The 16,436-nt window shown below is 40.8% G+C and overlaps 1 protein-coding gene across 1 annotated transcript; it reads left to right on the top strand.

The window, feature by feature from the left end:
• Positions 1 to 690: 690 nt before the first annotated feature.
• Positions 691 to 16,436, top strand: LOC311052904 (putative helicase mov-10-B.2; the record flags this gene model as incomplete). The annotated part of the gene is made up of 23 exons (XM_084068203.1): positions 691 to 827; positions 1,128 to 1,242; positions 2,385 to 2,920; positions 3,502 to 3,598; positions 3,816 to 3,954; positions 4,671 to 4,923; positions 5,619 to 5,747; positions 6,492 to 6,654; positions 7,270 to 7,430; positions 8,016 to 8,192; positions 8,591 to 8,703; positions 9,122 to 9,318; positions 10,547 to 10,644; positions 11,084 to 11,181; positions 11,703 to 11,801; positions 12,994 to 13,099; positions 13,325 to 13,442; positions 13,914 to 14,105; positions 14,322 to 14,393; positions 14,482 to 14,607; positions 14,712 to 14,800; positions 15,066 to 15,178; positions 15,416 to 16,436. The coding sequence occupies 23 exons, from the start codon at positions 691 to 693 to the stop codon at positions 15,475 to 15,477; spliced, it is 3,390 nt and encodes a 1,129-aa protein (XP_083924329.1). The 3' UTR covers positions 15,478 to 16,436.

Genomic DNA, 16,436 nt, shown 5'->3' with positions numbered 1-16,436 from the left:
TCGGCTATTTTCAAATAGCCAAAGTACAGTATTATATAGGGTTGAAGTGGTTGGCAAATCTTCCAAGTAACTAAAGTTGTCAAATAATTATAGTGGAGTAAAAGTACAATATTTGCTTCTGAGATGTAGTGGAGTAGTAAAAGTATTGAAAATTGGAAAATTGCGATGCGATGCGACGCGTTGTAACATTTTGAAAACTGGAAGATTTCTGCATAATGAGTACTTCTACTTTTGGTACTATAAGTACATTTTGAAGCCAATAATTTTGGCTTCAAATGAATACCAGACTTGTACAGAGTATTTCTGCAGTATTGATACTTTTACTTAAAAAGTTAAAAAAAAAGTAAAAAGTGTGAGTACTTCTTCCATCACTGGGTAAGGGACCAGGTAGAACCAGTGTGATTCTTTCAAAGAATTATTATTGTCTGGAAAATGAAACTGACAAGACCAAAGAATTTCTTTGGTCTTGTCAGTTTCATTTTCCAGACAATAACCTACAGTACAGGAAGCATTTAATCATTCGCTATCAGACTGTGACACAGGCGTTACTTGGCTCACACTAATAAAAGACAGCTCTGCCCCTCTTTAGTCCAGTACTACTTAAAGGTTTATGACAGATAGGGCTCCTTATTAAATATTTATCCTTTATATCCTTATTTTTTTTATCACAATACTAACTTCCATCAAAAGATGGCAAGAAGAATGACAGTGAGACAGCGGCTGAGTGTTGGGCACGACTTCATCGAGCACTTGGAGGAAACTGGACGTGGACACATTGCTGACAGAAAGCAGCTGACTGACATCTACAACAATGAATTTAGAAGCAGGTAAATGTAACACACTTTATTCACCTACAGTATATAATGTTACATAGTATATATTTTTGATATGACGACTGGGATATACAATTGTCTGATCAAAGGGAATTCTATGGTGAATTATCAACTGGTGTCTTTTATTTATGTATTTTTCTTGTGTTTTTGTATTCGTCAGTTTTATTCTATTTTTTACTGACTGTACAGCACTTTAGTTCAAGTTAACGCTGTGGTTTTAAATGTACACTATGAATAAAGTGTATTAAATTGGATTGGATATCATTGTCTCTCTCTCTCTCTCTCCCCTTGAAGGGACTGTGGGGCCAAGGACCCTAACCTCAGCAAAATCCTCTTTGCTCTATCCAAGCATGGTCCTAGGTCCAAGCAAGTCTTGATATGCGGGAAGACTGTAATGTTAAATCCCAAGGTACACACACACACACACACACACACACACACACACACACACACACACACACACACAGAGAAGACAGCGCACGCACAATATTATGCATAGTTGTCAACGTGGCATAGGTCAGGACACTGGATAAACAAACAATATACAAAGACATGCAATCATAAACCGCATGATAGCCTCTTCCTGATTCCCTTCTCGTAACATCTCTGATTGTCTTTATGAAAATAGTGCTTCATGACTGCATGTCTTTGTACTGTATGTTCACACTTTCCCCTTGTTTAGTCTATTGTATTGGAATGAAATGTTTTCTATTTGTAAAACTACAATTCCCAGGAGGAGGTGCTCCACATAGGGATGTGCACAGGTGTGCTGCATACAGCTGATGAGGGGAAGGGGATGGGAAGTTATTTATCCTACCTGTCTGGTTTGAGTGCTCAGATGAAGGACTGAAAATAAAGTGGGGGCATAGCACCTGGTGAAAGCGTGTGGATATCCTCTCCCTGTGTTAAAAGATTTATTGTCCAGCAGCTTACTAGAATCTTTAAGCCGGGTGAGAGGTTGTCTCTTCTTGATTTAATGCATTTGCATTTGACAAAATATTTACATTTTTAGTACAAAGCATTCAAAGCACATCCTAGCAGTTGTAATCACATAAGCCGTTTCACTCTTTCATGGCTTTCAATTCAGCACCTTTTTAACCAGTCTGATGATTCTTAGTCAGTGTTGATAGGTAGGAATCCTTTTTTGTCAAGGTAAGTAAGTATTGTGTAGGCCCAACACCAGATCCATCTTTGACCCTGCTATGCAGTTCCACCTAGAATATTTGTGTAAATGAGGAAATCAAGCAATCTACATTCTTCAAAAGTTGTTTTTGTGGATTTTGGCTCAGTGTTGTGTTAATATAAATATTATATTACATATGGCCAAAATTGTCCTACAGACTTTTAGACCAACTCTTAGGTTTCTGAGCTGAATAACTCGGAAAATAAGATGTGTTCTGGGGATATAGTCTATACAGGTTAAAAATTATATTACAGATGAGAAGATACTCCATAAGAATGGAGTTCCCATGATGTACTGTACCCCATCAGGCATGCATCATGCTTGGTTCTAATAATAATAAAGATTGATGTGATGTGTTTTTGCTTCAGAGGAGAATGTTGCATCAGGATCAATGGCACATGCCGGGATTAGCGCACATGGTCACGTCCGCAATGAGTGCAGGAGGACCGGTGAACTGCAGCCCTGCCCAGGTGTCCACCCTGAGTCCAGGACCATGGCACAACAGTCCTAGTACTCCGGTGACCACCGTGAGTCCAGGACCAGTGCACAACAGTCCTAGTACTCCGGTGACCACCGTGAGTCCAGCACCAGTGAACTGCAGCCCTGCTCGGGTGTCCACCCTGAGTCCAGGATCAGTGAACTGCAGCCCTGCTCAGGTGTCCACCCTGAGTCCAGCACCAGTGAACTGCAGCCCTGCTCGGGTGTCCACCCTGAGTCCAGGACCAGTGAACTGCAGCCCTGCCCAGGTGTCCACCCTGAGTCCAGCACCAGTGAACTGCAGCCCTGCCCAGGTGGCCCCTGCTGAGCTGCTGGAAACCTCAGCCTCCCCTGGTGATGCAGAGGCGGGCGTTCTAGCCCGCAGGAAGCTGGCCAGACTCCTCATGGACAGACTCGCCACTGACAAGTGAGACCATTATACAAACTGTACGGCACAGTGTGAATATTTTTCATTTTTCAATAATTTTTCATAATTTGTGAGGTGAGATTAACCTTATAAACCCGAAAGGGTTTTCTAAATCTCACCTGCACATCCAACACAATATTATGCTGTTGCTAAAAATGTGTTTTAAATGTGCAAATAAATAATAAATAAATAAAAGAAAAAGAATAGGGTTGAGACCCTTTAGGATTTTAACGGTTCCGGTACCTCAACGATTCCCTCTTATACGGTCAGATTCCTTAATGGTTCCCTTTAATGATTCCTATATTTTGAAAAATCTATATAATGTTGGCCTTCATTATGATTTTTGATAAACACAAATTCGATCATACATACAGTATTGAATTTATGGTGGTGGTTCTCAGAGTGAGGTACAGGGACCCTCTGGGTTACCTGAGGGGGTTCCAAATGGACCCTTACAGGTCTGTAACTCTTGAGTGTACAAATGGAACCATATGACGATATTATAATATCCAAAATCCCAGATATCTACTGTATGATATATTGCTCAGCCCTGCCCTATCTCTGATCTTCCAACCCTGCAGGGCTCAGTTCATCTCTGATCGTTGCGGCGTCAGCATCAAATCAGATCATGAGCTAAAGGATGGAACAGTTCGCTTCCATGTTGAGGGCGTGCATGAGGTAAAGTCTGGCAAAAGTACTAAGCCTTTGAAGTGACTTGTATCATACAGTAGGCCTACATTGAAAAGTTGTGACTTTTAGTCCCCATTACTTAACATTTTGTCTTCCCTTGGAATATTCAGATTTTTACCAGAAAGAAGCTATAATCAACGATTTATCAATACAGATGCATTGTTGGGGTGATTAACAATGATTACTTTGCTACATCTCTTAACAGTATGTGGCCAGACTCTACATCGAGAACTCGGGCTCCAGCCCTGTGTACTTCACCTACTATTCTGCACTGCATCGCAGCTACTTTATTCTCAAAGATGAACAGAATGTATCCCGAAGCAATCCACTTGAGCTTGGACCAGGCAAGAGACACACACACACACACACACACACACACACACACACACACACACACACACACACACACACACACACACACACACACACACACACACACACACACACACACACACACACACACCGATTCTTTAGCCCGATGTTCACTGAACGTAAAGTATTGGACCCAAACGTCACAAGATACACAATCTTCCCAACATTCTGATACTAAAGTAGCTTTTTTCAGAGAGACAAATCAGGAGAAAATCAACTTTGTTATCGACCTTTCTCTGTCCCAGCAACACACACTCTAGAGATCTAGCACCAGTAAACATAGGACGTCCGCGACATCTGCCGCCCACTTAGGAGAGCATTGTGTACCATTTCGCCTCTTGTGGTGAAGCGACGGTTGGGCTATCTTCCTAAATGAAGCATCTTTGATGAGACCGTTCTGTGGGATGCTTTCAGATTTACGCCCAGCAGAACACAGGGATTTTGGTCAATTAATGTGTGTGTATGTGTATGTATATATCACTTCGAACATTGACTGTTAGACTGATATACATCATTATGAAACAGATTTTGTTGTTTTATATTTGCCAAATTTGAGATAAACGTGTCCAGATTAGAATGCGTTTTCTTTTGTCTTGCATAACTGCATTAGTGCCCCCTATTGATGAGATGACGTGTATTTTCATCAGCTCTACAACTCACCTGCCTTCCTCTTCTGTGTTGCCCTCAGGCACTAGCTATGAGATCCAGGTCCTTTTCCACTCCAGCCAGGTGGGCTTCTATCCAGCCACCCTGGCCTTTGAGTTCAAACTGGACCTGCTGCCCTCCTCCACGTCCTTCCACATCGTGCGCTTCATAGAGGCCCAGCACTTGACCTCTCTAGCCAGAGAGCTGGCACCAACAGCCCCCTATAAGCCACGCTCCATGGCTGGCCTGACTGCAGAGCCTCGTTGTCCCATTGAGGATGGCCAGCGTCCTGAATGGTAAAAGGGACTTCTGTCATAATTGATCCTGAATCTGTGTTAATTCATTTTGACAGCAAATTATGATTTAGTCTTTTGAATAACACACACACATTTAATTTTAGTCCTATTTTAGTCATCTGGAATTGTTTAGTCTAGTCTTAGTCGACTAAATATCAAAATCTTAGTCTTTTAGTCTTAGTCAACAAAATGAACACTGTCTTGAATAGAACCTGGCCGATGCCAGATTGTTGGGTCCGATCCCGATGTTTGGAGGATCCTAGCCCACCGATTACCCATGTTTTGACCAATATTTTGACTATTTTGTCAAAAAGTGCTACATCTTGATTAAAGCTTCTATTGAGAAAATGTAACATAAAACATACAAATAACTTGGAAAGATAAAAGATAAACATAATAAACTGACATTATATTTACTTTATACACTTATAGAAATAAGTGTATTTTTATTTATTTTTTAACTGCAGATCTACAGGCTCATGACACGATGTAGTAATGGCCTATAATAACATGCCCAAATTAGTTATGCCAGGTTGAAAGTGATAAAAAATCGGGATACATCGGCTGCACAGTTACCGATGTTGTCCTAAAAAGTCAAATAATGGCCCTAGTCTTGATGATTGCACAGAACCTACCATTTACACCTAGAAAGGTTTTCTTGTTTCTCACCGCTGTCTTTTCCTTCTGTTTCCCAGTCCTTCAGGGAATCTTCAACAGGTGATTGCTCTGACTAACTACAATATGCCACAATATGTGAGAGATCTGACACTCATGGACAAACACCCCAGCTTCACCTCTCACAGGCAGCAAGTTCTGGATGCTCGGTAAGTTTAGAACCGGAATCGGAAAACAACTTTTTTGCTGAGTGGCTTACTGTACTTACACGGACAGTGCTTTGGCTTGTACACTACACACTAGAACACGCGTCTACTCAGGCTTTTGTGAGCACCTCGGACAGTTTTTAAGTTGCTTGATTCAGTATTTACATATTTGATATTCCTTTTATCAGACACGCCTGCTTCCTATACAAACCCATGATAGATTAATCGAAAACACCTGTCCATTTCTCAATACCATACTTCTATAGCACACATTATTTGACAGCTTTGGTTATTGTTACTATGCATATTTAGAATATTATTACAAAACATACAGGACTTGTAACAGACTATTTGTATATTGTGGAATTGCTACATTTACCAAGGAAAAAAAGGAATCTTAGTATTTCTTCCACCATTGCATCCAGTATGATGTGGGACATCCGTTCAGACAGTACACTGATCTAGACAGCGTTTCAATAACGCACTGCTCAATATTTAGGTAGTGACACACACTGCCAGAATGTGTGGTCATCATAATATGCAGGTGAGGTGAGGAATGTGCACCTGAGACTCGGTGTACATTGGACCTTTAGCAGTCAGCTTTTCCATGTCTAATGCACCTGGAATTTATTTTAGGGTCAATAAAGTAATTAATCTCATTCATGTTCAATATGCTTTGGCCCCCTGGTGGAATGTGAGCCACTGTGCTTGTTAATCGTTTAGAAATCCTTTTCTCTCCCTCCTTAGGGCCATGCTGGAGAGTCCCCTGAGCAGACAGAACTACACCGAGAGGTTACAGTTGCTTCTATACCTGGAAGAGCTTCAAATGACAGTGGACATGAAGAAATTCAACATGGTGGCAACTCCCATGATCAGAGACGAGCACGACAAGAAACTCATCGCTCTTGCTGTGTGTATTCATGCATAATATTATGTACCGAGTGCAATTTAGTTTAAAGCCATACATATGCACTGTAGTTTATCCATTTTGTAGAAGTGGAGGAAGTACAGTAGAACTCCTTCTATTTTATACTTCTACACACTGCTCTTCTACTTCCACAATATGCAAGCTCACAATGTGTTGCATCTGTGAGCTTGTAGATCAGCTTATTTCATGTAATGTATTTTAAATGTATTATTAATAGCCCTGTCTTATGCCTAAACCTTTCAAAATAGTGAAAATACCAAGGGGTCCCCAGCAAAAGTAGTTAATATAGGGTCACAATCCTTTTAACCATATTTTATACTTTGGCTATTAGAAAATAGCAGATATACAAGTTCGTAGAGCTTGCAGATCTGTTATTTTTGAAAAATCGTGAAAATGTTTCCAAATCTTTGAATGTATTATTTTTTAAAGCAAACATTTTTAAATCATATCTTTGCTTCTGGAGGTCCCTGGCACAAAGTATTTTTGAGATGGCGGTCCGCTGCGCTGCCCAAATGCATATGATTTTGGGGGTCCTTGACTTGAAACCGTTTTAGAACCACTGCTTTACACCACTGTGTACGACCTGTGTCCCTTCAGGTTCCAGGGGTGTCTGAGAACCGGCCCTCTCTGCTGCGTGGGGACCATCTGCTGGTGAGGCCTTCCAGTTATGCAGGAGGAGCTGTTGGGGAAGTGTTGAAGTACCGAGGCTACATCCACCGCGTGGAGCAGGAACATGTGAAACTGGGCTTCAGCGCCAAGTAAGAACCAAGAGGAACCTTTTGATGTCAGTTCAACTCCTAATATGAAATGCCTTCTAACTGAGGGTCAAACTTGAACCTTTCGAATCAGTTCAACTCCTAATGAAATGCCTTCTAACTGACGGTCAAACTTGAACCTTTTTGATGTCAGTTCAACTCCTAATATGAAATGCCTTCTAACTGACAGTCAAACTTGAACCTTTTTGATGTCAGTTCAATTCCTAATAAATGCATTCTAACTGACGGTCGATTTGATTTAAAATGTTCAGGTTAGGGCTGAATTTCCAAGTTATTCCAAACGCCAGGTGGAGCAATTCTTTTGTTATTTTTGTGTATGGGTTTGTTTTTTTACATTGGGGGTGCAACAGTTAATCAAACTAATCGATTTCATTCAAGTTGAAAAAGTATAAGGTAGAGCTTTAGCGGTTAAGCAGACACAATCTATTAGAAATGGTTGTTAAGAAAATCATATATCAAAAACTTGCTTTTCATTATTATTCATAGAATAATCGTCAAGAAAATAATCGATAGTTGCAACCCTAATTCACATGCAGGTCTGGCTTCTTGTCGCCCCCCCCCCCCCAGGCTGCTCGCCACCCTCGCGGACGGCATGATGTTCAGTGTTGAGTTTACGGTCAACCGTATGACCATGCGCCTCCAGCACAGAGCCGTGGACCTGGTGTCTCAACACAGCCTGCTGGAAGTGCTGTTTCCTACTGCAGATACTCCCTCTGACCAGCAACTACAACTGCCCACACTCAGGTCTGCTGCACCTTTTGATTTTAGATGTTCTTTACTGACAGATTTTCCTACATGTATGAAAAACAAAACATGGTTGCACACCACAGTCAAAAGGATAAAACGCAAGAAAGCTATATGCCTTTTCCTTCCCATGTGGTTCTTTAAAATTAAAATGAGATGTATGTGTGTGTGCAGAGTGTGAGTTATGTATGATTGATTGTGTGTGGATGAATAAAATAAACTGAAATGTAAACACATTAAATATACCCACAGATATAACTCAGTTTTTGTAAAAAAGAAGGAAATTAAAACTAACTTAAAGAGAAAAAGAAAATGTAAAACTTTAGCATAAGAACATTGATAAAAGATTCTCTTTTGAATTCTGGTTGAAAGGAATTGACTTCCCTTTGCCTCTGTAGTCTGTTTGACAGACAGCTGGAAGACAACCCAGAGCAGTATGCAGCTGTACAACACATTGTAGCAGGGTCTTCTAAACCTGCTCCCTACCTGGTGTTTGGACCACCTGGCACAGGTACTTCATGTTGTGTGTGTGTGTGTGTGTGTGTGTGTGTGTGTGTGTGTGTGTGTGTGTGTGTGTGTGTGTGTGTGTGTGTGTGTGTGTGTGTGTGTGTGTGTGTGTGAAAGTTATTATAGTTTTGAAATATTCATTCATTTGCAAGTGAATAAGTAGTTTAGTTTTAGCAATTGACTAGTTTTAGCTTCATTTTGTTTTAGTGTTATTTTAATTTCTGCAGAATGCAATTCTGTTTTAGTTAGTTGTAGTTAGTTTTGTGTTGTTAATTTGTCTTTATCTAGTTTCTGTATTTTTCCTTTGGTTTTTGTTTCAGTTAACAAATAATTGTGTCCCTTTTTTTTTTGTTTGAGTTCACTATAATTAACCTGTGTTGATCTGTGCATGAATCTACAGAATGTATCTGTGTGTTTGTCAGGCAAAACGGTGACTGTGGTTGAGGCCATCAAGCAGATAGAGAAGGAGCAGGGTTCCTGCCACATCCTGGCCTGTGCTCCGTCCAACAGCGCCACCGACCTCCTCTGTAAGAAGATCGTGGAGCATGTGGACAAGCACAAGGTGTTCCGCATGTACGCCAGCAGCCGGGACCCCAGAGACGTACCTACACAACTACTGGTCAGTACCTATACACAACTCCTGGTCAGTGCCTACACAGCTCCTGGTCAGTACCTATACACAGGTCCTGGTCAGTACCTATACACAGGTCCTGGTCAGTACCTATACACAGGTCCTGGTCAGTACCTATACACAGGTCCTGGTCAGTACCTATACACAGGTCCTGGTCAGTACCTATACACAGGTCCTGGTCAGTACCTATACACAGCTCCTGGGCTGTACCTACACAGCTCCTGGTCAGTGCCTAACTCTTGGTCAGTACCTACACAACTCCTGGTCAGTACAAGAATCTTGACTCTCTACTTCAGCTGCTGTAGTAGGATTTAACCAGTGGTGGAAGAAGTAGAACAATATTTTACTTGAGTAAAAGTAGCAATACCACATTATTGTGACACAATTTACACAAGTTAAAGTCCGGTGTTTATTTTTGCTTGAGTGAAAGAACAAAACTAATGGCATCAAAGTATACTTCAAAGTACCATGCAGAATGTTCCATTTCACTAGTTTTGCAAAAGTTTAAAAAAAATCAAAATCTTGCAAAACTAGCAGATTGGAATATCGTTACATCTTGTGAACAGGTAAATAAGATTTTATTTTTATTTTTTGTTCAGCTCCTAAGACATTGTAGCAGAATTAATAAGTGTTGCCAGTAGAGGGCAATGTCACTCCACATAGGAACTGTAAACATATTCTGTGCCCCTGTTCTTGACATTTGAACTCAACCATTGGACAGTAGATGTTCAATAACCACACTAAACCCTAGCATCCCTATTCTGGCCACGTTTTAACAGTCAAGTCAAGTAAAATGTATTTATGTAGCACATTTAAAAACCCAAAGTGCTTTCCAAAACGAGAGCAAAAAATAGACCTTAGTCTATACACAAAGACAAATAAAGGCATATAACGTTACTGTGGGTTACTGTGACCAGGTCTGTGTGTGTTTCTCTAAGCTGATGAGAACTGCCATTTACAACACCACTAATTTGTTTGTTAAAATTAAGGGCTGTGTCAAAGAAGAAACCTACGTGTTTTACTAAGCTGTTAGAATTGGCATGGAGGAGGGCGGTTGGTAGGCAAACATTCAGCAAAAAAAAGAAGTTCACAACATGACGCGCTTGTAGATCAGCTATATTTGGTGTAAAGGGAAAAAGCATAGACCTCTGGGGGACACCGGTCAATGAAGTGTATAGGGTTTAAGTGGTTAATCATATGCTTTTTATTTGTACAGGGGTGCTGTAACCTAGAGGGGGACAGCTTTGTGTTTCCCAATACAGATGATCTGATGCAGTATAAGATCGTGGTGACCACATTGCTGACTGCTGGACGGTACATTATGCTAAATTATATTTGCAGTGCATCTTCCTCCTTAGTCACTCTACATGAAACCAGAACCATCAATCTCCCCAAATTCAGTTTGTGGAAAACGCAAGACATTTCTGTTACTACTATACTGAGCTATCACTGTGTTTTGTTTTTCAAAAGCCAACATGTCCCTGTGCCGTGAAACCACAACAAATTCATTGCACTCATTGTCTCCGCCAGGCCGAAGGCAAATTTAGTCCAAACATCACGCAAATCGGTACACATTATCTCTATATCGGATCCGTCCGATTTTTCATATTCCATCCTGATTGGTGAATATTGGTGGCCCAATAACCTACCTGACCTGGCGGAGACCTGTGCTCCGAGGAGCACTTTTTCTAGTTGGCAATGATTTGAGAAGTGTAATATTCACTGTCCTTTAATGCTAATTCTGTCTCTCTAGACTGGTGACGGGAGGCGTCCCCCCAGGACATTTCACTCACATATTTGTGGATGAGGCAGGACAAGCTATGGAGACGGAGTGCATTCTCCCTCTGGCAGGTTAGACACACGCACGCACGCACGCACGCACGCACGCACGCACGCACGCACGTGTTCGTATTACTATTGTGAGAAAGGCAATTTCTCACAACCTTAAAGTTTGAGTTATACTTAGTTGCACGCCGGTGCCATGCACCGAAAATAGCTGATAATATAGAAGCTGTGCCGCTCTGCAATGCATTGTGAGCTGTTGGATCTGCAATGTTTTGGTGCATGACAGTGATGACACCGGTGTGTGTGATTAAGAATAAAGCAGACATAACTCTATCCCCAAACCTTAAACTTAACCTCTAAATGCCTAATCCTAAAACCAACTTGATTGTTTTCTTAATTGTAAGGTAAACAGTCTAAATGCTTTTAACCATAAAACAACAATTTTTGTGAAGACCAGGAAAGCTTTCTCACAATATCTATATCTCAGATTCTAATATAATTGCACGCACGCACGCACGCACGCACGCACGCACGCACGCACGTTGTAGGTGTATTCACAGTGATGGTGTGTTTTTCCATGTGTGTAGGTCTGCTCCAGACAACATCTACTCAGTTGGTACTGGCTGGAGACCCAAACCAGCTGGGGCCTATTGTCAGATCCCCCCTGGCAATGAAGCATGGCATGAGTAAATAACACACACACACACACACACACACACACACACACACACACACACACACACACACACACACACACACACACACACACACACACACACACACACACACACACACACACACACACACACACACACACACACACACACACACACACACACACACACACACACACACACACACACACACCGTGAGTCTCATGTTGTCGGGGTACAATTATTCTAGAGGCTAGGGGTATAAATAAGAGGAGATAAACCTTTATTGATCCCCAAAGAGAAATTCAAGTCGTTCTAAGTCATTCATAGCAGCCAGGCTGAAACACAGGAGAGGCACAGCGTAAAAGTCAAAAACTGAACAGGATAAAACCCATTAAGACCTTAGGTCGATTCTACAAATGCCTTCTAAATCAGTAGTTCTCACACTTTCAAGATTTTAAAAAAATGTTCAAAAATAGCAGATGTACAAGCTCGCTGTGCGTGCTGTGAGCTTATATGCTATTTTTGAATAGCCAACGCAAAAATCTAAAATGACACGGATGCTTTCCCGGTTTAAATGCGGTAAGCTTAAGATCTATCCACAATTGATATATGAATGAATACAATCTAATCTATCAACAATTGGTATGTGGATTTATATTTGTACAGTCTTATCAACATTGACTATGAATGAATATATGTATGGTCATTCAGCAATATAAATTCATTTATATTGCTGCATAGCAATTTATGCATAGCCTATCAATTATGAATATGTATGACAATATATGTAATGTATCTTAATATATTAAATGCACTATATAGTATGTTCACACTGAGTATCTGATGTAATTATGTATTGCACAGTATCGACAATGAATATGAATGTACAGTTACCCTCAACAAGCATAATATGCCAATGTTTGGCTATGCACATCATAGCAGTAGCACTCAGTAATTGACAGTATGTATGAGCAGCAGTAATGACATGAACAAAGTCCATGTAAGAGTGCAGGAGTCATTAGCCGACAGTGCAGTTTCAGGTCAAGCTTTGGTTGATATAATGGCAATGCAGCCTGATCCTGTAGCTGCATTACCTTTGAAACAAAGTGATAAATATATGCAGTCATGAAGCATGTCGTAATGGATTTGAATGCATACAGTGGACGGTGGATGTAGAACATCAGGGACCATTTGCAGACCTTATGTTATGGTATCCTTGCAGCCCTGTCGCTGTTGGAACGTCTGATGAAGCATGTGGATCTGTACCTCAAGGACGAGAGAGGAGAGTTCGCCAAACAATTTGTCACCAAACTGCTAAGAAACTACAGGCATGTTAATTTCCCTTCCTTTAAAAAGAAAAGACAGATTGTATTAACTTACGAAGAGATTTTCTAGGCCTGCAGCTCTAAAAGTCATGGCTGATTCCAACCTTGCGTAGTAGGCCCTGGTTTGGTCTTGTAGCCTGTTAGGCCTACCGCATGCCCACTTTTTATTTCTCCGTCCTCTTCTGTATATTCTCAGTCTTCATTCTCTGTGTGTACACTGTTTTCCAGGTCCCACCCTGCCATTCTGAACATTCCCAATGAACTCTTCTACGATGGAGAGCTCCAGGTTTTTGCAAATGAGATGATCCGCAACTCCTACTGTAGATGGGAACACCTGCCAAAGATGGTTATTTCTTTCTGTCCTCCCTGAACACACACACACACACACACACACACACACACACACACACACACACACACACACACACACACACACACACACACACACACACACATAGATAGATAGATTTATAGATCTTATAGATACATTTGATGTATTACCTTGTGTTGTCCTTGCTTATTGCTCTGGATTAAGAGCTAAATGCCTAAATTGTAAATTGATAGATCGATGACATGTCTCTTAATGCACCGTTCCCCAAACAGTGGGTCACGGACCAATGTTTATGGGTCGCGAGTAAATACGGTACCCCCTTATTTTTTGTTTCCTACATTTTGATTTTAATTATTTCAAAAGATTTTCCAAAAAATCCCCCAAACTTGTTCATAAAAAAATAAATCCATTCATTAGAGGCAAAAATAATTAAAAAAAAGAACCACTGTCTTAATGTATATTCCTTCTTCCTTCCCTCTGTTTCAGGACTTTCCCATGATCTTCCATGGTGTGACGGGTATCGATGAGCGCGAGGCCAACAGTCCCTCGTTCTTCAACGTAGCAGAGGTGCAGATGTTGATGGACTACCTGAAGAAAATCTTTGAGACGCAGGGCAAGAATGGCCTGTCTAAAATTGAACCAAGGGACATTGGCATAGTTGCCCCTTACAGAAAACAGGTTTGAGGCACACTATATCCGAGCACACAGTAAAATCCTCAGTGTTGATTTGACACCAAAGAGTGTACAAATGTACCCAGAAGGTTCCATTTGTACACTCTTGGGAGTTTAACCCTAAGGATTTTAATGTGTAGGACGGAATATCCCTTTACATTATACTGCCGGTAGAGAAGTTATTAGTAAATTAAAGAAACACAATGTTGTGTATTTATAAAGGTGGAGAAAATTCGCAAGGCCCTCAAGTCGGTGGAGAACTCCCTGAAAATAATGAACATGAAGGACCTGAAGGTATGGAGGCATCCGCTGTATGAAGCTGTATTATTAAAAACATTGTTGACGTTTCAGAAATGACTCCTTTTGACTATATGTGTATTAGGTTGGTTCAGTAGAGGAGTTCCAAGGCCAAGAGAGAAAGGTGATTCTGGTGTCCACAGTTCGCAGCAGCCCCAAGTATGTTGAGCTTGATCAACAGTTCACCCTGGGCTTTATGAAGAATGTAAAGGTATGGCATAAAACACACTATATATTTATATATATAACTCAACTCTTATGGTCCGGTCTTATGTTTATGAGCCCCTGCGATGCCTTCTTCTTGTACTTGAACAGAGGTTCAACGTGACGGTCACTCGAGCCAAAGCCCTTCTGATTGTGGTGGGAAACCCCAGAGTGCTTAAAACGGATCCTACCTGGGCCAGGTGGGTATTGCCTCTAAATGTAACTATAGAATTGTGTAATTCGACAAATGTTCATTAACCACTTAAACCCTATGTAATTCGTAGACCGTTCATAGTCCCCCAGAGCACTATAATTGGTCCCCTCCCTTTTTTTCTCCTCCTCTAAATCTCTCGAAAATAGCCTGTTTACACCCAGAGTATAGGGACGTCAGGGTTCGTTAAGTCTGTTTCTTTTCTTTCCGTCTTGGTTCTTTTTCGTTCTGTCACACTCTTTTCTCTGTTCTAGGTTTATTCAGTATTGCAGTGATGAGGGAGGCTATGCTGGTTTCCCACACACCGAGGACGAGGAGGAGGTGGTGACCAGATTAGCTGACCTTTACATCCAGATGCAGCCTAAAGGTTAGAGACAGACACACAACCACAATTTTACTTAATCTAGTCACTCAATTTTATTAACCAATATATCATTATTTTGCAATGATTTCTGCTTTCATAGGACATGAAAAAATGAAAATGAAAAATGCTAGATGACTGTCTCCCAGTCAAATTTGGTCACTAATATCTGTTTATTTTTGATCCATTGTTAATGCCTACCTTCCTTCCCCATGTCCTCTTATTGTGACTGGTGCCCTCCAGTGGCGACTGGGGAGAGTGTTGTTCAGCTGCAGCAGGACCCAGAGTGGAGGAATGAACATTGAAAGAGACTACACTTAGGACCTGTTCCAATATAAAGATCTTCTACACAGTTGCTAGGCTGGATTGATCCATATTTAGAAACGAGACATTTTCCATGCACGTCTTGTTTAAACAAGACTCCTTGTAAAAGGTTCCTTGAAGCATAAACTAGGCCTATGTATTTTCTTATGAATATAAAACGGCAGCTTTTTCTATAAGGAATTATTTTGATGTAAGGGCCAATTGCATAGTTTTTATTACATCATGTGTGTGTCATTGAATGCATTGATATTTATAGACTTAATAGATTTAGAAATTGCAACATAACTTATTGATTAATTAAAAGGATTCTAGGATGAAATGACAAATATTTATAAACACTAAATATTATATTTAAATATGTAATTTATTAATGTGCTTCAGGCCAGAGGCCGACCTCCTCCAACCATGACGATTCACAACTATTATACCAGTAAATAATGTGACCTGGGAAATCACACTACCGCACAACTGAAGGCATCTCTTAAGACCCTGAATACCCCTTGAATAGGAAATACTTTCGCTAAACATTCCTGCACGTTTCAATCGACATCTAAGACCATCTCTGTCTAATAGAAATTGTCCTCAACTGCCTTGTGGAAAACAAAGAGCGTGACTTTGATTTTATTTTTAACCGACCATGTATACTATGTATGTAGTGTTATTGTTCACTTATGTCATAAGGTTGTGTGAAACCAAGGCCAACGCTTCCGGTCTATTGTACGGTATGCTTTATGTACGTATGAGTGAAGGATTCTGTCCTCGTACTCAGGAAATGGTGTTCGTACTCATCTTTTTATAGGTTTGTTAAAAGCACACAGTGCAGTACTCGCTGTTCCGTTCAGGCAGCTCCTCTCATCTGTGCCTTAGCATAGGTAATGACAGCTCTGGGCTTTGTCAACTGACTACAGTAAAAATGCATTTAAATAAACGATACAGCATT

The sequence above is a fragment of the Gymnoscopelus microlampas genome (genome assembly GCF_963454915.1).
Source record: "Gymnoscopelus microlampas genome assembly, chromosome: 10".
Taxonomy (NCBI): Eukaryota; Metazoa; Chordata; class Actinopteri; order Myctophiformes; family Myctophidae; genus Gymnoscopelus; species Gymnoscopelus microlampas.
The sequence above is the reverse complement of the archived record's forward strand: the minus strand, read 5'-3'. Positions and strand labels throughout refer to the sequence as shown.